This window comes from Lycorma delicatula, chromosome 3 (genome assembly GCF_047948215.1).
Source record: "Lycorma delicatula isolate Av1 chromosome 3, ASM4794821v1, whole genome shotgun sequence".
Classification (NCBI taxonomy): domain Eukaryota; kingdom Metazoa; phylum Arthropoda; class Insecta; order Hemiptera; family Fulgoridae; genus Lycorma; species Lycorma delicatula.
In genome coordinates, this window is record NC_134457.1 from 106929872 (window position 1) to 106956296 (window position 26425).

General features: G+C 31.9%; 1 protein-coding gene across 1 annotated transcript in view; it reads right to left on the bottom strand.

Annotated features, from left to right (window-relative positions):
• Nucleotides 1–492: 492 nt before the first annotated feature.
• Nucleotides 493–26425, bottom strand: part of LOC142321867 (alpha/beta hydrolase domain-containing protein 17B) — a 50682-nt gene continuing 24749 nt past the window's right edge. The window contains exons 2-3 of the mRNA XM_075360327.1: nucleotides 10266–10398; nucleotides 493–5083 (exon numbers count right to left, since the gene is read on the bottom strand). Of these exons, the coding sequence (XP_075216442.1) occupies nucleotides 5000–5083; nucleotides 10266–10398 (217 nt within the window). The 3' untranslated portion in view covers nucleotides 493–4999. The remainder of the gene's footprint in view (nucleotides 5084–10265; nucleotides 10399–26425) is intronic.

Consider the following 26425-nt stretch of genomic DNA (forward strand, 5'->3'; position numbering starts at 1 on the left):
CATCTATAGTGCATAATAGATGACCATTTAACAGGATTATGAAAGGATTATTGTGGAACAGATATTTCTACTAAAATAAGCTAATCTAAATACTGGAAGTATGAAAGAGGTTCAATGCCATTTTTATAGACTTCCAAAAAGGCTATGATAGTGCAGGTAGAAGAGTAACAGGGCAGATAATTAAACCACCTGTAAACCTGGTGAATATAACAACCATATAAGGCTCAAAAAGCAACGTCAAAATGGAAGAAGGTTGTTTAAGCACTATATCAATACTGTTTTTTTTTGCTGTTTAACCTCCAGGAATAACCATCAGGTATTATATCAGAGGATGAATGGTATTACAATGAGGATGAATATATATATGAATATAAGTGAAGTGTAGTCTTGTACAGTCAGGTTGACCATTTCTGAGATGTGTGGTTAATTGAGACCCAACTACCAAAGAACACCGGTATCCACAACCGTATTCAAATCCGTATAAAAGTAACTGCCTTTTCTAGGAGATGGCCTGTCGCCCATATTATTGAACACAGCCCTAGAAGAAGCCCTAGTCAGAAAAAGGAATAAGAATTATAATCCAAATTAAAATCCTAGCTTTTGAAAGCTTAGAAGAGCTATAAGTAGCTGTATGCTTAAAAAAAAGCAGTCAAAATGGGATTAATGGTAAATGAGAATAAAACAAAAGCAATTCACTTCAGCAGAAGTCCAAACTGGGGAATACCACTTTAGAACGGTAGATGATTTTAAATATGTTGGTGCCATTGTGAAATACATTGGCTATACAATGTCTTCCAGATTGCTATCCTCTCGCACAAAAAAATGCTATTGGGGCATGTCATTTGCAGGAATGAGGGTAATTGTCAAAGTTTGGAGAGGAAAACCACAAGGTACAAGTCAACCAGGCTATCCAAAGCTGTGATGGAGCGATCATGTGTAAAATGACCTGCAATGACTGGATACCAAAATGGATCTGGCAAGAGACAGAAGGGAGTGGAGGTGGCTGGTTGGTAAGACCAAACGCTGACTTTGGTTTGTATGAACTCAACGGTAAAGTAATAACATACTGAATAACAGACAGCTATTATTCAAGCTGCAGTTTGTTGTGACTACAGCTTGAATAATAGATATCTAACAATAGATATAGATCTGTCTAACAACAGATTACACGATAAAACATATGCCATCTATGAAGTAATAGTAAAATTAATAATTTTATTTAAAAAATTATGAATGAAAAGAAGAAGAAATTATATTCAATTCCCAAATATAATTGGAAGCTTCATTTTTTCACTGCACCATATATAAAGAACAGTTCTGGTTATTAACACTCCAATAGTGTCACAGTGATATATGTCACCCACTACATCGTTTCTGTAGATTTATTACTGAAAAAAATCAATGAATTAAGAAAAAATTTCATGTAATGCTCAGTTGAACTTTAGAGAGAATATACATAAAATTACAGGTGATTTGGACATATAGTATTCATTTTTTATAAGTTTTTATTTAGGAATCTACACCTGGGTGTCATATGTCACCCGCACTGACTATTGAAAAATGTGAAGGGACACATGGGTGACATACTCACCCAAATGGTAGTTATACTTGCTGTTCATTATACTCAAATATATTCCCCTTCGTCAAGTATATTTGTGACACCTACATTCATATCAAGGCATGTGAATACACTGATATAAACAGGGTCATATACAAATACTGTCTGCATGACTGCATTTTCCTGATTAATGTTTATATTTTACTACAATTACTGTACTCACAGTTTATCATTTATCTTATTTTATTATTCATAGTTTATCTTATCCGCTTGTGTATATATGGCTAAATCGGTATACATATTACACAAATTACGAAGGTCACATAATATACGCATTACAATATATTTTTTCTTTTTGCATTTTTTAACACAACAGTGCTGTTCTCGATTCAAGTGAAACAGTTTACTTATATTGTTTTAAAGTTTTTGAACTTTATCAAGGAAATATAAATTGATGAGCTATATTTGTTATATTTTGCAAATAAACTTTTTAATTGGAAACAAATAAAAAAGAAACAAATAACCAACAATTCAGTACAAAAAATAATTTAGTTTTGTAATTAAGATTATTTATAAAATGTATAGATAGGTGTTACTACTCTCATTAGTATTTCACACATATCTACCAGAGTGTTAATACTTGTAAGCCTATAGAATATAGAATGCATAGTCAAAAGATTACATTATTACAAAACTTTATTAACATTACAAAGAAACCAAAAGACAAAACTAAAAATAAAAGTAAAGAATTCAGAATATCACTGTTAAGGGTGTTTGCTTAGTTCAATTGGAAAATGACGTTTATTAAAGAATAACAACAATTTGGAATAAAACTTACAGATTTCTCCACAACATAAATTTCACTGTTAAAACATAGATGAAGAAGGCATATGAGTCATCTAACTGGTAATAAAAAACATCACAGTACACAAATCACATACTCTTGAAAACAGTTATTTAATTACATCCTATGTTTCAGACTAACAAGTCTGATAACATAGTTTTGATGTTCTTGTTTTGTTTTCACCATGCAATGGTAAATAGTAACATGTTACACTTGTTAAACAATTTATTTAACATAAAGAAAAAAAATTACAAGCACAAAAAAGAGGCAGCTTTAGCAATCATTAGGGAATTCATTATTATCCAAACCCAAACCATTAATCTTGAATTCACTTAAAGTCATTCATTGCATTAGCACCAAGAAAAGTTAATATTTTTCAAGATTTATCAACTGGGATTTACTACCTTAAACAGTAAAGGAAAAACATAATTAATCAAAATAATATAAATCACAAAATCTTACTATATATAACATATATTGTAATAATCTGTCAACTGTTTTTTTTAACAATATTATCAACAAGAAGAATGTTTCCCCTTCCATTCTCACTTTGTTTCATTCAAGCAATTTCTGATCAGGTTAATTCCAGTTATTTCACTAATTTTATGATTAATGAAATGCCAATAAATAGTTGTACAATTAAAATTTAAACAAAAGTTTTCATGCTACCAAAATAAAAGAATTAAAAAAATTCTTATTATAAAAATTTAATAGTACTACCTACTGATAAAAACGAAAAACAATCAGACAACTAACAGAAAATATGATAATTTCATATAATTGATTTAAAGAGTAACACATCTCAATAACAAAAACATTACAGAAGCATATAAAAAATTATTTCAAGTCAAACTGAGAAACTTATATAAATAGTAATAAAAGAAAATATTTAGATACAACCAAATTAAATAGGAAAAAATGTTCTGAGTTGAGAAACACTAAAAATGATTTATGCCATTAAATGACGTCTTGATCTAAAGTTTTAACTAATGAATAATATATAATTTAAACATACAAACCTATACTGCAGTGTATGATTATTATAAAATACAATAAAGCAGAATAATTCTATTAGCAGTTTAATATAGGTTAATAAATTAATAAAAAGTTGATGACAAACTTAAATAAAGACACATGCCATAATTTGATATGATTAATATAACAAAGATATTACAGATTTTGTTTTGTTGTCACATTAAACTAACAGGTGATACATTATATATATATTATATTCCTCTTAGCTCACTGATGTTATGAGTACAATGCATTTTGAATAAATGTTTAAAATGTATCAGATGCATAAATAACATGTTAATAATGAGATGTACAAAATAATAATAGTTCTATATGACCTTTGATTTTAATTTTAAAAATCTGTTAATTTCATATTAATTGATATACCCATTCATACTAGATGTTTCCTCTTACTACTGCCTGCATCTATTACATTTCAAAATTGCTGTTTTCACTTTTAACTTCAAAATTCCTAGTCAGATTAGTTATGAAGTAACTTGAATTACAGGTACACTTTTTCTGTAATTTATTACATCAGTAAATGGTCTCAAAAAAAATTCTTAACAAAAGAATGTTTATTAGCAGTACAGCAAATAGAAAAATATTAACTATAACAAAAAATATGTTCCAAATAAAACAGGAAAATACCAGTAGGCTTATCAAGGGTTTAGGCCAGTAAAATAAAACTTCAATGATTCATTAATAATACATTGATCTGATCTTTGGGCTTGTAAAGGTTGCTCATAAACTATTATCAATATTATTCAAAAGCTGGTTTGAAAAAACACCAAAACTTACAAATAGTAAACATACTAAGAAATGTTTAAATTATAATTTAGCTAAAAATTTAAAATTATAGCTAAGTACCAAAAAATTTTAAAAAAAAGTATTATGAATTCACTAACATAAAAAAAAATTAAATATCAAGGAAAGTAGATTAAACACTTAAATTATTCTAAAATCTTTACAACTCTCATTTTAAGTTTTCCCCAAAAACAAAAAACACCATTAAAATATATACACATTATAACAAATAGAATAACATAAGAAACCAGTGAAAATTCTAATTATAAATGTTTATATTGTATTCATTCAGTCGAATTCATAATCATAATAATCACCATTGAATAATTATACTGTATCACACTTTTTTCAAACACATATGTGAAATGTATTTCAATGGCAGAAGTAACAAAAAAAAGTATATAATCTCTAATCATAAAATTGTCATCGCACCATAATGTCCTTTTTTTAACAAAAAAAATGTATAATTATACTATCATAACAATAATAAAATACCATTATACAAAAATATATATGGGGATCAAAAATGATTATAAACAATAATAATTATAATCTTAATAAATGTACATATACATTATATATATATATTTTTTTACATCGGTTTAGTTGTTTCTTTTTATATTATTTATATATTTATAATTATATTACACGGGTAGAGCAATAATAATAGAATACACAGTGCTGGTATGCTAGAGAAGTTTTTCTGTAACTGAGCTCGTAGTGGCAGAACTGATAGTGGATGTAGGATTCAGGGAGTCTTCACAGCCCGTCATTAACTGTCAGTTGACCAATTCGACAGATACAAATTGTTTTAGCCTTTCAAGATACTGACCATATAACTCGACGTCATTATGTCCAGCTCCCTATAACAATAATAATAATAATTAAAAAATGATCAAAATTCAAAATATCTACTAAATCAATGTAATTTAGCTTTTCAAAATTTTACCAAAATATAAAATCATCCATCAACCATCTAACAATAAAAATATTGAACTAACATTTAAAAAAACCATGAGTAATATATACTCATACTTACACTGAATTATAAATCATAAAACTGTTATAAATCACTTCAATACCTGTTACTTTCTTTCTTTTCCTGTTTAGCCTCCGGTAACTACCGTTTAGATAATACTTCAGAGGATGAATGAGGATGATATGTATGAGTGTGAATGAAGTGTATTGTACATTCTCAGTTTGACCATACCTGAGATGTGTGATTAATACCTGTTACTGAATTGTAGTTTCATACTGCAGTCCAAATCTCTATTCATATATGCCAACTTTATGATTCATATATGAACCATATGTTTACATATGCATAACACCAGGTGTCCATAAAATAACTCCAAAGTTTCGATAACAAACACAGCTTTTATTTTACAACACTTAATAGTGTTTTATGTGTAATCGTGAAGCAACGATTTACTTTTAATTTGCACAATCTCCATCAGGTAGCAGAGACTGTTGGCACAGTCAAGCTGTTATGAGCCCAGGATTTAATATCATAGCGTCATCACAAGAGGAAGCACACTGTCTACTGATTTGCAGAAACAAAGCTGGTGGCTGTCATACAAAGAAATGATACATAAGTCTACTGTAGAAAGTCTCCTAGTGACAGAAGCATAGATAAATGGTATGAATAGTTTTTGAAAACTAGAAGTATTTTAAAAGAAAACTCATCAGGTAGGCCTAAAAGAAATCCCAAAAATACAGAAAGAATTCTACTGTCATTCCAAGGAAGTCCAAAATATTCAGTTTGTAGTGTCATCAACTAAACATTTCTAAAAGCACTGTCTATGTTGTTCACAAGCAATTAAAATTTTGTGCTTATAAACTGCAAATACTCTGTAAAATTAGACCTAATGGTAAGCGACAAAGAATTCAATTTGTATTAACCATGTTAGTCTTCAATTCTGCTGATGAAAAGCACCTGCAGGGCATTTAATTTTTTGATGAAGCAAAACATGAAATCATGAATCACCATAATTTTCAAGTATGGAGCTCAGAAAATCCACACGAATTGATGGAATTTGTACACAACAGTCCAAAAGTGAATGTCTGGTTTATCATGCCTAATAAAATTTTAAACTTAATATGCTTTTTAAAAACAAAAAGAAGTGAATATTGCAGAGCACCAAATTTGATAAGATGGAGGGTGTGGAATAAGTTCAAATTTCAACTTCCAAAGAGCCTCAAAGATTGCACATCATGCCTATGGCCAAGCATTATCTTGTTGCAGAATAATCAGCTGCATGGATTGTTGAACGCGCGTGCACACATGCACACACATCTCTTAAGGTGTTTTAATGTCACTATGTATCACATAGACTAAAATGCCAACCCAGCTTTCAGGTAGTACTTATGTAAATGTGTTTGGAATCCCAGAACACTGTTAAGAAATGTTTTAGGAAAGGATTGTGTTTTGATTTTTTTTATTGTGGTGACTATAGGTGTCAGTAATCCATCCTCTGCCATTTTTCTTCCTAGTCATAATAATGCACCCTAATTTCATCTCCTATCGCAATACTGAAAAGAAAGTCATCTCTCTTACCACAAAAAGTTTCAGAACTGTTCACAAACATTCCTTTCGTTATTTTTTGTTCTCTTCTGAGAGTTTGTGTGGCAGCCATCGTGAATACATTTTAAGGTCGTCTAATAGTGCAATAATATGTTCTACCTGTTCTGTTATGGTTATACGGGTGGCATTAAGTTGTGATAGTCATGAATAAATTTATCCACCTCCTTTGGTACTTTTCATCAGTGACAGAAACCGGTTAACCATTTAGAGATTCATCCTCAATATTCATTTTAATTTCCTCTGATAGAAAAATTTTACTGCCCACCTACTCACATAAATAGCTTTTACATGATCATGAATGTCACTAATGTTTACTTTTTCCACTGCTAAATATTCCATATCACAGCACACTGTTTTAGAAATGTTGACAGAAAATGAGAAGGTGTGGGTCATCAACAAGTTTTGGAATTTTAGTACTGGGGGAATGAAACTACAAGATGGCAACCACTATCGCTTTGAGTAACATTTTGTTCTTTTGTTATATTCCAATTTGCATTGCACTTCAGCAGTCAATTAAATATTTAAAAAAAACTGCTCACAAAAAAATAAAATGACAAACTTATAAATGGATTTTCCAGGAGGGATGAAGCTGATTCCCTGCTTGTGGTGCCTCCTGCATAATCTGAACAATCAACAACAGGTCTGCCTTAAAACTAGCTGACTAAATTAAGATGGCTCCGTACCTCGACCAAATCAGCTCTTCTCAGAGCTCTGACAATAGCCTCTGCATTATTTATTGGAATGCAGGAGGCCTGAATGACAGTACATTTTTACAATCCAAACAAAACGTCTCCAAGGCAGACATTGATGTGTATTGCTGAAGCAGGGGTTGCTACAGACAAACCGGAATATTACCAGACTAATAGTTATGTTGTAACTACACTTAAAAGATCCCGCAAAACAGCATCAGAAATCTTTGTGGAAGTATGGAGCAGCCTGATTGTGAAATGCAGTATTATGCACAAGATGGAGGAAAATGACACACTGAAGCTAATCATGGTTGACATATGGAAAAATCAGCAACACTTCACAGTTTTTGGCTTGTAAAACCCTCCAGGAAATTGTCCTTCCTATAAACACACTCACTAGCATCGTTAAGCAAGAGAACCTTGGTCTTTTCAGACAAGCATGGGGAATAACAACCAAATCAGGCTGTGATAGTTATCCTGAATATGACAGGAAGGTAGGTGGTGTATCCACAACAACCAAAAGGTTAATATCAATCATCTTTTCATGGCACCTACAAGATGGCATCAGTCTTGAATAACCCCAACTTGGAGAAGAGCTGTTGAAGTCTCCAACAAGAATGGTATTTGGTTGAATGTTTCTTTCCAGGGGTTTATAGGAAGGACAATTTCCTGAAGGGTTGTACAAGCCAAAAACTGTGAAGTGTTACCGATTTTTTCATATGTCAACCATGATTAGCTTCGGTATGTTTTCAGTTGCATCTGGCAACGCATGCTCATTCACAAGCTGGCCACGTGCAATGTCTCTAGACGCTTATTCAAATGGATAAAGTCTTTTCTTTGCCAAAGATTAATCCGAGGGTGCCACAACCACAGTACTTCCAAATTCCGCCTTCATAAGGAAGGCCTGGCACAGGGTGCCATTCTGAGTTGTACAATATATAACATTATGATCAATAACATCTTAGATGCTATCAGAGAAGTACAAGGAGTTGAAACCTGTATGCAGATGATCTCATCTGGGCTACTAGTAGTAATGTAAATGCATTGGAAAAATGCCTCAAAAAGGCATTACTGAATCTTAAAATCTGGGCACACACAACACTATGGCTGTTAATACCTCAAAAACTATATTCCAACTGTCCATGCTTTTCACTAAAGTACCGGCAATAAGTCTGTCATACAAGGGAAGAAAGCAACGTTTTTAAATACTTGGGAGCTACCCAGGACCAACGACTCACCTGGAAACCACATGTCAAACAATGCATGGGAAGGACAGTAAAAAGGATTCATCTACTGAAAAGACTCACTCCTGCAAAATGGGGAGCTACCAGGTGTTAATGAGTGTATGAGGCATACATTAGACCAGTCCTAGTATACAAAAGTGAGCTGACAGTCACTGCTGACTCCACAACTGCATATAAGATGAACCTTGTTCAATCCACCACTGCTGCTCAATCCACCACGATGGCAGCTACAGAGGGTCAGATACAAATGGAGCCTCTTCATGTCCACCATGAAAGAAATGCACTGCACTTCTGGGAACGTTCAAGAAGAGTGTATAAACAACAGTGGGACAGCTGCCAGCAAGCAACAAGCAGGCTCAAAATCCAAATTGCACCACTCACTGCATATAAAAACCTATATGAGAAGTACGGCTGACACTTGTGGATGTAACACCACTTAAAACCTACCAAAATTCTTTCGACTGGCTGCAGCAAGCCAAATATGACTTAAAATATCATGCTGCCAAAACACGCCTCTTATGATGTGGAATTAAAAGAGGCAATACTCCAAACCATTCATGAAAATTATCCAGAACAGGAATGGTTACACATTTATACGGACGAATCATCAATACTGGGATCAGGAAAAACAGGAGCTGCATACTACTGCCACTACTGCCGCCACTTCCAGGGGCATTTTGCAGTCGGTGCTCCACAAAACAATATGACAGAGATTGCCGCAATTCAAGCAGCTGCCATCCAACTTGAAATCCTTTCCACATAGAAGACAGTTTTTTTTGTAGATTCAAAAGCAGCCATCTGAAACTTTTCATGAAACACTATAACTGATCAAACGAACTTTGGAGTGCAGGAAGACAAACAAACTGGGATGTCAAGGCTGGCAGTTGAAATTCCAATAGGTTTCCAGCCATGTTAAAGTATAGGTAATGAAATGGTTGACAAATTGGCAAAACTGGACAACCTCTCTGCCATACAGTACCCCTTCTCTTGACTAAGCCAAAGTTCAAATAAATTCTGCAGTCAATAAATGGATTGGAGAAAACCGCAAAGAGCAGGCAGGCAAGAAGTGGGAGAACCTTGTCACACATGGCCCTATAAGCTATAGCCTCCCTCGACCAGTCAGTGTTGCTGCATTTAAATTAAAAACCGGACATGACTATCTGGCCTCACACCTATATCGGATACGGGTTCTGACCTCTCCAGCATGCCAACTCTGCAGCCATGGATAACTATGGATACAGACCATCTGGGGACATGAAAAGCTCTGGACCACTCGCAGAGGGATGGTGAAGGCCCTGTTTACACAGAAGCCATATATTGGTCTGTGCATCACAAAATGGCTAAACAGCCAAGAGTGGGCATTGGTTAGTAAGTAGTATGAAAGGATTTTCCTAAAAAAACATATAATTTATTTTTTTAATTCTTTCTCTATATTTAGAGGTAAATTTAGAAAAGAACAGAATAAACAAATGATAAATAACAAATTAATAAAACAATTAAATGGTTATAGGATATTCATTCAGCTTACCTCAACCCATAATGGTTCAACAGCTCTAGGACAACGTTCGTAAATAGCAAGTCCATGTGTGAAATCAATAACTTCATCTTCAGTACCATGTATAACTAGCACAGGTGAGGTGACTTTCGGCACTTTATCAATACTGTAAAATTCACACAAAACAAATTAGTTAATTACTAATAGTTTAGTCTACTTATATATAAGATACACATATTTTAAGTTCAAGGTTTTTTACTTTTGACCCCTATTTTAAGTTTAGTATTATTGTTTTATTTTGTTACACAGATATTAACAATGAAAAAAGTAACATCTGTAATGATCTAGATTCAAATCCTGGTCATGGTTAGAATTAATCAAACGCGATATTGTTGACTTATTAGGAACTGAAGAATTGGGAAATTTTATCCAAAACACAACTTTCACTCATTCATAAGATTTAAACACGCAATAAGTCTCAATAATAAACACATGTCCTTGGGAAACAACATAGTTGTTAACACAAATGCTGGTATAACACTAGTCATAACACTAGTCATCCACTTGTCTGCATCCACACTGCAGACAAGTGGATGCTTCATTATGACAATGTCCCGTGTCACACGGTCATGTTCATCAGGGAATTTGCGACAAAAAACGCATTCCTATGGTTCCTCAATCCCCCTAAACTATAAAAAGTCAGTCTCTTTACTTTTCTCACACACCTCATATGTATGACTTCTACTTTCTTAATCTTAGGGTTGTGTCCTTTTGAAACAAACATACTTGATGACCTTAAAAATTTCCCTATGGTTTGGAATTATTTATCTCTGCTGCAATTTCTCAAAGATAGATTACAATTTACAACCTGCTCTTTTCTACCACTTTGGATTCAGAAAATATAAGTTGGAACCGGCTAGATCCACAATGAAGATGGTATCTGTAAAACCTCCATGGTGTTATCTGGTGGGAGACAGATCCTATATGACTGCATGGTAAGCCTTATGGGTAATGCGTATCAGGTAATCCTCAAAACACAAACACTTAACACAAAATCTTTGAATGACTTAAGTGTATTCTATATGCCAATAAATACTGTAAAATTTCAATATCACACCAAATAATGAATAGGGGAAAATTAGCAATATTTAATTAACTTCTACTTTATTGAATTATGCTGACTTAACATACAAATTATTATTATTACATCTTTCAGCTGCATTAGTTATATTAAAATAACGGCCGATTAGCATTCAAGATTTAAAAAAACTTCAAATCTTTCTAAATGTCTTGAGAGTCTCACTTGTAAGATGTGTACACAACAACTAGATTGAACATTTACATGTAATTTTTTGTCTGGTTAATAAATTAACTAATAATTAATAAATATAGATTACGATTATTAAAGCATTCAAGGGTGTGTACATGAACTGCATATTATGCAGTAATTTCCATATTTGATAATAATTATACAGCCTTGTTATATAATTAATTTTCTTTGTTTGTGAAAGGAAGTGCACAAACAACTAAGTTATATCTGAGATTAACAACAGCAGCAAAAAGTCACACCTAGTAACTGAAACTAACAGCTAGTATGAGCAAGGGGCCTCTCAATCTATTGACTTTCTACATGGAAAAGCATTGGTTACTCCATGCCCCTTGGATAAAAAATAAATTATATAATAAATATTGACTACAGAATAAAAGTTAAAACGGCTAGATGTTAAAACATCTCAGTTCATATATTTCAATAATGAAACTATATTGCAGATACTGTGAAGAAACATAGCTAGAAAAATAATACGAATGAGAAAATAAATGTAAAATAACAGTTTACACTATAAAACAAAAATATATCATATTCCCCAATAATCTATTTTATACATATATATATTATTTGCTGCACAGGTAAAATATTTCAATCATTTTAATAATTTCTACTAGTTATTTTTTATATCAATTTTTTTTCAAAAACAGCTATCAACCTTAACTGAAATCTACCCAAGACACTTTTCTTAATCCTAATTCAATACATTTTACATTTCAATATTTTTTTTTCATTTTGTATATAGTTATTTTTTTAATTTACATTAATAAAAAATATTATTTTAAAACTTTTCAGGAAATTTTGATGAGAACTGGCTTGCTATTCCAAATCTTGATTTTTAAAATAATTTTTCCATTTTATTATAAAAATGCAACTATTTTTTTTTGAACTTTAATTGAAGTTTCTGCTCTTGATACAAAAACATTTTTGTTTAAATTTTATTCAAACATACTTTATAAATAATAGAAGCTTAAAATTACCAACCAAAGTTTATGAAAATTAGATTTACAATATTATAAAAAACAATATTAAAAATTTATAACCCAAACAAGAACAGGTTAACACAAAATTATAAAAGCCTAAATATTAACAGTAATAAGTAAAAAGTAAATAATTTCATGAATGAAATTTATTAATCATTCAACAGCAAAGAATTATTAAATGTGTTTTATAAAGCATTTGACTATCTGATTAGAGTAGATGTGTATCTATCTGTAATTATCATATCTCGTAAGATAATCAATAAATACTGTAATGAAAATAACAAAAATATCTAATAATATTAATAAACAATATTATTACACATTATGTGACCGCATTAGATAGAAATAAATGTTATCACAATACAACACATCAGTTTAAATATTTTTTTTTAATAGTAACAGAAAATACATACACAAATTAACAACTGATACATATTAAATATATTATATATTACTCACAATTTTAAACTATGATTTATTCATAGTCAATTTACTTAATGCATATATTGTCTATCTGTACAAAATCAACACATTATAATTGAACTACAGATCTAAAAAAATATACAAAAAAAGACACATAAAGGTACGCATATATATTTCAGTAATGTTACTGTTAAAATATCTCCATTATTTAATAGAAAAACCATTATAATAGAGAATGATAATATGAGAACTCAAGTTCAAACTCTTAAATCATTTCAAGACACACTAATAATACCTAGTCTCTAAATTGTTTCTGGGATTAAACATTTATAGAAAACCATTGAATCAGGTGAATCCCAATGTCACTTTCACATTACTGCCATTGTGAGCTCATTAGAACAATTTATTATATGAAGTATGTGATTGAATAAAACACAGTAAGCAATTGTTTCCTTGTAGGTGCCAGTACAAAGTATAAAGCCAGTTCGACTTCAGTTATGTAATTTATCCCAAATTGCCCCTCAATTTTGTTAGATTCTAATTAGCAACAGATCCCATGCAATTCAGAGGTATAAATGAAATACATGTAAAATAAGTACATGTAAATTCACAAAAAAATGTAACAATTCTAAAATAATATAATAAAGAAACTACATGAAATAGAACAATTATATGATTTTATTCATGCACATGTGGATAAATGTTTAGGGCATGTGTACCTACACACAAATATGTTCATGCAATTAACTATTTATCCAATTAGTTTAATACTTCATAAAAGGTAAATGTAAATAACTAATAAACACCAATAAAAAAATCCTATTATAAGATAAGTCTGAATAATAATACCCACACACAATGCTTCAATGAATAAACATTAAAATATTGATTGACTGAAAATAAGATATGAATGGCCTTCACAATAACCTTCAGCTATTTTACTGTAGAGGAATAAGTTAAGATAAAATTTATTATAAAATAAATCAGTCATGCACAATAAACACCTAGAAAATTTGTTAAGAAAAAGCAAAAATTAAGCCATTTATTAAGTAAAACAATCAAGTAAAAATATATACAAGAAATCATATAAAGAAAGATGAAAATTTTAAAACCTACATATTTTTTTTAAAGTCTGATTATATTAAAAATATAGTTTATTTTTGAGATGGTTAAATTTTTTTAAATTTATAATTCAATTTTAATTTGTTTAATGGTAATCTTTTTCCAGTTCTCTAAAATTAAAAATTTTTAGGAATTGCATTAGGTTGAACCTATCATTTGAACATCTCTTTATCAATCTCACATGAGTTTAGAAATATAGCTGAAAATATATTTTAGTTTTAGAGGTACCATGAATGCACATGCCTTTTAACTTATGCATTCTTATGCAGACTTCACTTCATCATTTCATAGCCTACTATTCTGAATAAATCATTTCAATTATAAGCAACTTCTTGGTAGAGATGGTAGTAGTAATAATGCCTAATGTTACAAAAAAATTAAGTAACTGTTAACATTAACTGAAGGTTTTCTTCAGTTATGTACATCCACAAACACAACTGATAAAATAAACCAGATTTAAAACCCCCAAAGGCCTGAATGGAGGAATATGAGAAACTATTAGTTATTGCAGTACACATACTTCTACCACTGCACTGCATTTACTATTAAAATTTATAATATATCTACAGTCCTTCATCACATTTTGGATGGATTCTACCATATTCTTATGTGCTATGATTCAGTTAAGTGCTCACACACCATCTGATTTCACTACACGTTCAACAATTGGAGACATTCACAAATCTACCTCCGCCACTATGTAACCACATTACACATGTTACATTTCTGCTCAGTTCCTAATTGTATAAAAATTACAAGCAAAAGGAGACTTGATGATGACGCTAAGGAAGCTTACATTCATCCAACTTTTGTAGTTCATCTTACCCACTCTATTTAAACTTCCTTTGTAAAATACTTGCAAAGCAACTTGTAAAATAAGTGGCAGACAGTTGTCAAGAATATCTGCATCGTTTTCAAGAGTTACGTAAGTTAAATATCACAGCAAGAAAGTGGTGAAGGTGTCCTTTGCCATTTAATTTGGGAACACCAGATTAAGACAATATGGATGCTCCTAATGCAGTCAGATAATGTTCCAATATGTCTCTTGGATAACTTCTTGAATACCCATGGATCATATTCTTGAATGCACATTTTAAGTACTGTGACAAGAGTTTCAAACAAGTACATGGAATCTATTTTCAGTGGTAATGCGACTAAAAATGACAAACTTATTAAATTCCTTTCTCTACTATAATTTCGTCTGAATTTTAATAAATTCCCAGTAGCTAATTACTTTTTGATGTATTTCTACCAAAAAGTAATTCACGCATATTAAGTCAAGCACAAAGACAACATCATTACAAAAAAAATATTAATTTACAAGATAAAATTTAGCCTATCTGATCTCAACGTAATTAAAGATTTTATAATAAAATATATAATTCCCGCAAATGGCTCTATGAATTTTCCTTAGTAAAAAATTTACAATATTTATTCATTCAAGTAATTAAAAGGTATTATCCCAATTGTAGACAAAACTAATGGTGAGAGATGATTTTTGAAAAGTATGAAAAATCCCAAGCCTGGCTGCGATTCAAATTCAGACAGAGCTTCTGGTTGAAAAGTAGAGACTACATTAAGAGGATTTCTTTTTATACCAGCTACAAAATCCAATAACAAACTACTAGCTATCAAAGAAACTATGCACTCACGGTGCTGTTAATCTCTGATGACTTGTAGAACCAGCTTATTAATTTGACTGTCTTATTTCATGCCAGCTTTACTATAACTGTTTCGAACTATTTCCCCTAAGTCTTTTGTTTACGTATGCTAATGACATGCATAATCAGCTTCTCTTTTAATTTATTTTGAGTAGGAATGAGTCAATAAATTATTTTAGTTTTGAATTCTTCTAAAGATCCTTCATAACAAATACACAAAAAAGGTTTATTGAATAATTGTGGATCATATTTCTCAAAGCAGGTATTTTATGTGAGGTTTAGTGTTTTGAAGTATTAAAGAGCATATCCACCATTGTTGGATTTTTGGATATTTTGAAAGTTCTCATTGTTTTTGTGAATTTGTTTATGAATGTTAAATAAGTTCAAAATTTCTTTGTGTTCCTCACTGCAAGTTGTTATGATTAACGTATATAAAATAACATTGTCTTAACATTTTGACAAAATATGCTAATTGGTTCTTGCCCTGACAGCATCACTGTTCTGCCTGATAGAGTTATGGGCCTCAAAAGCAACTGAAAGCATCGACTGCAAACTGATATATTTGATTTTAAAAAGTTATCTAACGGGTATCCCATAAAGAACACAACTTTTCAGTGCATAACGTATAAATTTATTGATGAAATTAAGTAATTTGTATAATACATATTTTTACAGTGTATGCTACCTGTGATTTAACTTTTCGGTGTACTTGCACCTATAGTTCTGATCTTACACGCTGAATTTCGGCATTGAGTTCTAGAATGATCATGGTTTGTTGGCATACACATGAGATTTCAAACACTCCCACAAAAAGAAATCACATGGTGTTAAATCACAAGATCTGGATGACCAATTCACGTCACTGAGGCCAAAGAACCTCTCTCATAACAAGTTCATTGTTATAATGATATATGACAGGTTGTGCAGTCTTGTTGAAATTATACTTCAGTATTCACACAATCCAGTTCAGACCACAAAAACTCTCTTAACATATTGCAGTAGCATTCACCGTTCACTGTATTAACAGTGCCGGAAACACATTAGTGTTTCCGGCACCATCTTTGAAGAAGTACGGTCAAATTACACATTCACCGCAAATGCTACACCACACAGTCACTCCATAATTAGTTGAGGGTTTTCTGAGACCCAAATCCTGCAATTCTGTTTGTTCACAAAGCCGTTCAAACAGAAAGTGCACCTCATCACTGAACATTACTTTCTTGATGAAATTGTTGTCCACTTCTTTGTTTCGCAAGCACCCAATTGGCAAATTCTTGGCACTTTTCGTGATCGTTTGGCTTCAGTTTTTGCGTCAGTTGGATTTTATAAGCCCAAAGGTGTACATCTTCTTTCAGAATTCATTGCATGCTGGTTCTGGAAATATTCAATAGTTGTGAATTTCAGCGAATAGATTTCACCAGACTTACAGCAACATTACCACTCATGATGGTGATGTTTTCCACAGGATGACTAACATGAGGACACCCCAAAGATTTAATGTTCACATCCAAACCAGTTTTCTGAAATTCAGCAATCAGTCTCATCACAATCAACTTATTCGGTGCATTAAGTTGATCAAACATTCCAAAGAATTTGTGAATAGTTACTACACAACATTCACCACATTTGTAATAGTTTTCACTATGACAACACGCTGTTCCATCATGAAGTGCTCCAATCCTACCAGTACAGAAAACAGATGATGATCATATGCTATTCGGTGCTCCATGACTACTAACCACAAAGACAACAGATTAAAAATCATGTAACGTTCAGTGCTGCCAACTTACCAGAACAGAAATGGTAGGAATTTCAAAAGTTGCGTTCTTTATGGGACACCTTTATATACATAATAAAGGAGTTGACTCTTTGAAATGCAAGATTAAGGACCCCTAGGTAAACAAAGAAAATTCTAATTCGGAAAAAAGTTTATATTTATTGCAAGGGTGGTGTTTATTTATTTCTTTTATAGTATCGATTATCCGGTTGTCCGTTATGTGGTCATTTTCATATTCCAAAATTGAGTTATATCTATGAGACGGTATGACCAATTTTAACAATTCAAACAGCTTATTTTTTACCACGTTGAATGCTAACTTTTGCATACAAAAGATGTATGCTGGATCATTCGGTTATTTGTTATTTTTCCGAAATTTACTTGTATCTTCAAAACAGTATGACCAATTTTAAAAATTTAAACAGCGTATTTGCTAGCAATTCAAGGGCTAACGTTTGCATATAAAAGATATACTCTCAATGATCCAGTTGTCCAGTTATCCGGTCATTCTCTTACTCCGAAATTCAGTTATATCTCCAGAAAGGTTGGACCAATTTCAAAATTCAAACAGCGAATTTGCAGCAGTACAAGGGCTAATGTTTGCATACAAAATATATATACTCTCGATCATCTGGTTTTCCCGTTATGTATATTAATATATCTTATATCTTCTCTTCTGTATACATAAAAAAGGAGTTGAATCTTTGAAATGCAAGAGTAAGGATCCTATAGAAATACAAAAAAATTTAATTCAGCAAAAAGTTTCATCTAATGGTGGTTTTTTTTTTTTTTTTTTGTCTTCAGTCATTTGACTGGTTTGATGCAGCTCTCCAAGATTCCCTATCTAGTGCTAGTCGTTTCATTTCAGTATACCCTCTACATCCTACATCCCCAACAATTTGTTTTACATACTCCAAACGTGGCCTGCCTACACAATTTTTCCCTTCTACCTGTCCTTCCAATATTAAAGCGACTATTCCAGGATGCCTTAGTATGTGGCCTATAAGTCTGTCTCTTCTTTTAACTATATTTTTCCAAATGCTTCTTTCTTCATCTATTTGCCGCAATACATCTTCATTTGTCACTTTATCCACCCATCTGATTTTTAACATTCTCCTATAGCACCACATTTCAAAAGCTTCTAATCTTTTCTTCTCAGATACTCCGATTGTCCAAGTTTCACTTCCATATAAAGCGACACTCCAAACATACACTTTCAAAAATCTTTTCCTGACATTTAAATTAATTTTTGATGTAAACAAATTATATTTCTTACTGAAGGCTAGTTTAGCTTGTGCTATTCGGCATTTTATATCGCTCCTGCTTCGTCCATCTTTAGTAATTTTACTTCCCAAATAACAAAATTCTTCTACCTCCATAATCTTTTCTCCTCCTATTTTCACATTCAGCGGTCCATCTTTGTTATTTCTACTACATTTCATTACTTTTGTTTTGTTCTTGTTTATTTTCATGCGATAGTTCTTGCGTAGGACTTCATCTATGCCGTTCATTGTTTCTTCTAAATCCTTTTTACTCTCGGCTAGAATTACTATATCATCAGCAAATCGTAGCATCTTTATCTTTTCACCTTGTACTGTTACTCCGAATCTAAATTGTTCTTTAACATCATTAACTGCTAGTTCCATGTAAAGATTAAAAAGTAACGGAGATAGGGAACATCCTTGTCGGACTCCCTTTCTTATTAGGGCTTCTTTCTTATGTTCTTCAATTGTTATTGTTGCTGTTTGGTTCCTGTACATGTTAGCAATTGTTCTTCTATCTCTGTATTTGAACCCTAATTTTTTTAAAATGCTGAACATTTTATTCCAGTCTACGTTATCGAAAGCCTTTTCTAGGTCTATAAACGCCAAGTATGTTGGTTTGTTTTTCTTTAATCTTCCTTCTACTATTAATCTGAGGCCTAAAATTGCTTCCCTTGTCCCTATACTTTTCCTGAAACCAAATTGGTCTTCTCCTAACACTTCTTCCACTCTCCTCTCAATCCTTCTGTATAAAATTCTAGTTAAGATTTTTGATGCATGACTAATTAAACTAATTGTTCTGTATTCTTCACATTTATCTGCCCCTGCTTTCTTTGGTATCATAACTATAACACTTTTTTTGAAGTCTGATGGAAATTCCCCATTTTCATAAATATTACACACCAGTTTGTATAATCTATCAATCGCTTCCTCACCTGCACTGCGCAGTAATTCTACAGGTATTCCGTCTATTCCAGGAGCCTTTCTGCCATTTAAATCTTTTAATGCTCTCTTAAATTCAGATCTCAGTATTGTTTCTCCCATTTCATCCTCCTCAACTTCCTCTTCTTCCTCTATAACACCATTTTCTAATTCATTTCCTCCGTATAACTCTTCAATATATTCCACCCATCTATCGACTTTACCTTTCGTATTATATATTGATGTACCATCTTTGTTTAACACATTATTAGATTTTAATTTATGTACCCCAAAATTTTCCTTAACTTTCCTGTATGCTCCGTCTATTTTACCAATGTTCATTTCTCTTTCCACTTCTGAACACTTTTCTTTAATCCACTCTTCTTTCAACAGTTTGCACTTCCTGTTTATAGCATTTCTTAATTTCCGATAGTTCCTTTTACTTTCTTCATCACTAGCATTCTTATATTTTCTACGTTCATCCATCAGCTGCAATATATCGTCTGAAACCCAAGGTTTTCTACCGGTTCTCTTTATTCCGCCTAAGTTTGCTTCTGCTGATTTAAGAATTTCCTTTTTAACATTCTCCCATTCTTCTTCTACATTTTCTACCTTATCTTTTTTACTCAGACCTCTTGCGATGTCCTCCTCAAAAATCTTCTTTACCTCCTCTTCCTCAAGCTTCTCTAAATTCCACCGATTCATCTGACATCTTTTCTTCAGGTTTTTAAACCCCAATCTACATTTCATTATCACCAAATTATGGTCGCTATCAATGTCTGCTCCAGGGTAAGTTTTGCAGTCAACGAGTTGATTTCTAAATCTTTGCTTAACCATGATATAATCTATCTGATACCTTCCAGTATCGCCTGGCTTTTTCCAAGTGTATATTCTTCTATTATGATTTTTAAATTGGGTGTTGGCAATTACTAAATTATACTTCGTGCAAAATTCTATAAGTCGGTCCCCTCTTTCATTCCTTTTGCCCAGCCCGTATTCACCCACTATATTTCCTTCCTTGCCTTTTCCAATGCTTGCATTCCAATCTCCAACTATTATTAAATTTTCATCTCCTTTTACGTGTTTAATTGCTTCATCAATCTCTTCGTATACACACTCTACCTCATCATCATCATGGGCGCTTGTAGGCATATAGACGTTAACAATCGCTGTCTGTTTAGGTTTTGATTTTATCCTTATTACAATGATTCTATCGCTATGCGTTTTGAAATACTCCACTCTCCTCCCTATCTTCTTGTTCATCACGAAACCTACTCCTGCCTGCCCATTATTTGACGCTGAGTTAATTACTCTAAAATCACCTGACCAAAAGTCGCCTTCCTCTTCCCACCGAACCTCACTAATTCCTACTATATCCACATTTGTCCTACCCATTTCCCTTTTTAAATTTTCTAGCCTACCAACCTTTTTCAAGCTTCTAACATTCCACGCTCCGACTCGTAGAATGTTATTTTTTAATTTTCTGGTGACCCCTTCCTTAGTAGTCCCCACCCGGAGATCCGAACGGGGGACTATTTTACCTCCGGAATATTTTACCAAGGAAGGCGCCTCCATTATTGCTATGTGAAAATGCAGAGAGCCACATTTTCTTGGAAAAAAAAGCAGCTGTAGTTTTCCATTGCTTTCAGCTGCGCAGTACTCAGAGGACTGAGTGATGTTGATACGGCCGTTTAAGTCGTCCTGACTCACGCCCCTAACAACTACTGAAAGAGCTGCTGCCCTCTTTCAGGAATCATTCCTTAGTCTGGCTCTCAAACAGATACCTCTCCGATACGGTTGCACCTTCGGTCCAGCTACTCTGTATCCCTGAGCACTCAAGCCCCCTCACCAACGGCAAGGTCTCATTATTCATAGAGGAGGGGTGGTTTTTATGTTTTTCTATTTTTGATGCGACTGCTCAAGCGGCAGTAAACTGCACATTTCTATTGCACAAATCCGGCTACATAACTTTTTTTGAAATAGCCAAAAGATTCATTTTTTAATTATTATCAATACGCCAAATAAAAAACATATGTTGTTGATCATTATTTAAAGTTATCGGTTATCAAAGATTTTAAAATTTGTTTTTTTTTTTAAACTTTTAAATGAAATTCAGGACAATGATAAATTTTGATTTTTAGGAACTTTTGAAGTTTTTATAACCTTTCTACACGCAATATTAAGGCCGTAAACGGCAAAAATTTACTGCACAAGCACTATTGGGTACAGATTTTTTTTTAAATGTCTATTGAGATGCACTTTAGGTTCCATAAGTTATGGATCGATAACTGGAGCTGTAGTTAAAAAAATCACTACAATAAGTTCATCACGGCAAAATGCTTATAAAACCTTAAAATATTTTGTGAAAGAATATTTTGTGATCATTTATAATCAAAAAAATAAATCACATAATATCAGTAAAATGTGTTAACACTTTTTAAATATATTAAAATCGAAAACAAATAACTATATAATCTAAAAACAATCAAAACCATGTTATACATCATGAAAATAATTTATGTTTAGTCCTCCTTTATGGTGTTAAACTTTAATTGTGTTTGGTAATTTTACTGTGATTGTGATAGCTGTTTGAATTTCATCAACATTCAAAATCAAATAATCATTGAAATGAAAATTTTGGTGGTATTTTACAAGTTGAATTTTTTTAAGTTTATTTTTTACAGAATTGAAAATTTTATTATTTTAATTTTAATTTGAATTTTCAATTGATTTTTTTTCAATAAATTTTTATGATTTTTTTTTCTTTAAAATTTAAAATATTTCTGCCACTTTTTAAAAAAAAATTGTAACCAGCAAAGAATTGTAAGACACCATACCCGATTCAATGAAACATCAAGATCCATGTCCGTATTATAGCATGAAAAAGCATCACTTGATCGACGAAGGGTTACAAAACAATCAATTATAGTTTATTCAAATGTATTAGAGTTGTCAGTAGATGAAACGAATTGTATTTATTCATTTTGTGGGGCTCATAAGTTTCATTCAGAAACATAGGGAATGTGTTGCGGGGATGGCAAAGATTTACTGCCAGAGGACAGAGGCCCCTGACTAGATGGTCCAGCAAGCGAAGTGAATCTGACCAGCTAGTTTGTATAAATTTATTTGTCATTAAAAAAAAAAAAAAGTTAATTTTACACTTTTATCTGATATCCCATTTGTTAAGTATCAGCTTATTTTGTTCTTTTACTTAAAGAAAGTGAATTCAATCACATGATAATTTGTTTGCTTTCAAGTCAACATACAAACTCAAATCAATCATGCAATTAACAAATTATTCAACAGTCTTTTCAAGAAAATCAGTAGTCACTCTAAAATTGCAGGGGTATAGCAAATAAAGATATATCAATCAAATACATCCCCCTCCTTTCTTCTGGTGTTGTATGATAAATATAATGACTTCAAATATATTGAACATTTCAGTATTACAAATTGGTGTAAAATATAATAAAGTGGTGTATGTGTACAGGTTAGATATTCTGCACAAAAAATTTTGTGCTGCTCCTAATTACTCATCAGAGCTTTGTTTGCAACAAAATCAGATCAACCTCACATTAATTAATTAATCAATCTTGTGGTTTTTCTTTACAGGCAATCAAATTTAGACAAAATATTAGTTAAAAATGTTATTTTTGGACTTAATAAGGCACATTTTCTGCATATTTGTGTGTGTGTGTGTGTGTGTGTTCAACAGCTACACCCACACATACTAAATATCAATCAATAATTGTATATGGAGAAAGTAAAATAATTTAAAAAAACAGGAATCACTATCACATCTCATAGAATGTATCTACAAATATGATAAGCAATGAACACTTTATAAATAATTGGTGTAACACCAAATAACAAAACATAACTCAATTAACAATAAAGAGGATAAAAAAATTATTCTCTTCCTCCTCGCATGCAAGTATACATAAAAGCCACATGCAAGGGTACAATACTATACAATACTAGCAAAAAAAAAAATACATAAGAAGAAATAGAGATGAACTAATTTAATTAAATAATCCCACTGTATTAACTTTTCACAGCCAATAGTATGTTATGCACTTTCAATGCCATTTAATTATAAAATTATGCAATGTCTTTGTTCATTTATTTACATTCCTGAAACTATGAAATTTACTACGTTTTATGGTTCTGCTAAATTTTATGCTAACAAACAGTAAGCATAAAAACTGGTTTTACTTTGTTTATATAATTACTCAACATCCTAAATATTATTTTTTCATTCTTAGTAAGATAATTATACTATAATAGTGAAATGACACTACTGTACTACACACAGCAAGGTAAGATAACTTTTTTATAATTCATTTTTTAACCCTTTTTAAAAGAAAAAATTAATGTGTAAAATCTCTCATAGTTAAAGGTAAACCATGATGGCAGTATGTATGTCAAAGAAAGACTTTTTTAGGTAGATTTCATAAGAAAGCTACCTATTGTAATGGATAGCATGATTCAACTTCCAGAAAAGTTTGACATATCTTCATGTTTCACATCCCCCAGACTACAAAACCACCATCAGTTCAAAAGTATGTATATATATATATATATATATATATATATATATATATTTTTAATCTAAATATACATTTCACTTGTGGACATGATAACTGCTGTAATTTTGCGCCAATCACTTTCAAATTGATACATAAAATACAATGACCCAAAATCTCGGTCAAGTTCATTAATGGGCAAAAGCAGACCATAGGAGTGGAAATGGGGGCTCTCTTTTTTGAAAAAAACAAAATATCGCATAGCTTTCTTATTAAGTAAAATATCAAATTCCTTTCAAGTTCTTACTATTCTTTGGATAAGGACCTAAAACTTATCTAAGTAAAGTTGTTTTATATCACCAACCACTGGCCCTGGGAGTGGAAAAAATGGGGTTGCAAAGACAAAAAAAATTATACCTCCCTTAATAGGCACAGTATCAAATCAGTTATTGTGGTCATTAGTCCTCTAAACATTACCTAAAGGTTTTCTGTAACAATTTTTGATATCACCAACCCCTACAGCAAGGGATGAGAAAAATGTTGCTGGAATTGTAAGAAGATGGGGGCTTGTTGTATGCTAAACATGTGAAACTTTTTTCACATGCAACCATTGTTGTATTGAGCAAATTTGAAGTTTTTCTTTAAGGTGGAAATCTTTTTTATCCCTTACTTAGCACAGAGATACTTTAATTATAAGACATAAGATTTTAAGAAACTTTAATTTTTAAAATACAAATTCGATTAAAAATATTTAAAATTAACTAACAATTACTTTTTAGACAATGTATTAAAAACTAAAAATAACTGTAGAAAGCATGAAGCAAGATGCAACAGATAAAAATAATTTTTTATTAATATTAAAATAAAAATGGTCAAGTAGATTTTTTTCTAAGTGAACAAACCAATCCAAAGAGTAGCCCAATATCAAATTTGTTTTTTATCAAACAATATTAATATTGATTTAATAACTACACAAATTAGGTTTCAAATTATTCGAATTTAGAAAAGGAGAAGCTTAGAGGTAAAAACCTCTTGAGGGGATGACTGAACATGATTCAGCCAGAAACTTTCTACATGTCATCCAAATTCCAGCGATGGTTGAAGGCGATCTTTCATGAAGTCTGAACCAGTAGTACAGTATGTACAGTAGCTTCTCTCAATATAAATTATCATTTCTTAGTAATCCATCCAGTTTTTAAACATCCCAGTATCCTGATTCACATTCAGGATACTGGGAATGTAGAGCCAGTGCTGTGTGTGACCTACTGGGTGAGGGGGCTGTCTGTGGTCCTATTATATGTTTTCTGTCCAACAAATAAATCCAATGACTTTAGTGCCTATCAAGTAAAGAAGCTGGACCTAATTTTTCATAAAATACAATGCTATTTCCAAATTAACTTAAAACAAGATGTATCTCCATTATTTTACAATACCACCACACACATCCAGCCACTTATCAAACAATGACAATAGCTTTTGCAGACCGCTGAATAAATAATTTACACTACAATATTCAGCTACTTATTAACCTCATCAGCTTCCCATTATTGTTGCAATCAACACTTGTTTTGTTGGTTATGAGGATAGTATTTTTGGTGTTTAAAGACTCAATCAGGTAATGATCCAAGTGTATAGTCTAACTGAAGTTAAATATATGAAGATATTTTTTTGTGAAACCTTCAGTGTTACAGGAAGGCGTGGGCATCGTGCTTCCGCAAATTGGTTAATTTGATAGTTAAGGGTTGTAAGTTATGGTAGGTGGTCACGATTGGAAGAAGCCATATGAAGGCTTAAGTTGTGTAAATACACTGATGGAAATGTCTACCAAGGGATTTGCATCAGAGGCATCCTATCCTGACAGAGGCCAAAGTGATGATCTTGTTATGTTAACAGCTTTAGAGGGTCTAAAAGACAATCTCTGGTAAAGTCCATAGGGACTAGGAACATAGGGGGTGGTGTGGCGACAGGGATAATCACAAGGTGACAATCCCCTCGGGAGTCTTCCCCTATGGCAATCAGGATGTTGTGATTTAGATGTATAAAATAGTAAGTTTAAGAAAATTAAACATGTCAGTATTTACATGAAGTATAAAATAATCATTGACAATTGGATAAGGGGTACTTACGTAATTCGACATCATATATTAATAATGACTGTTGTTTATATTTTGAAGTAGGAAAAAGTGTAAAA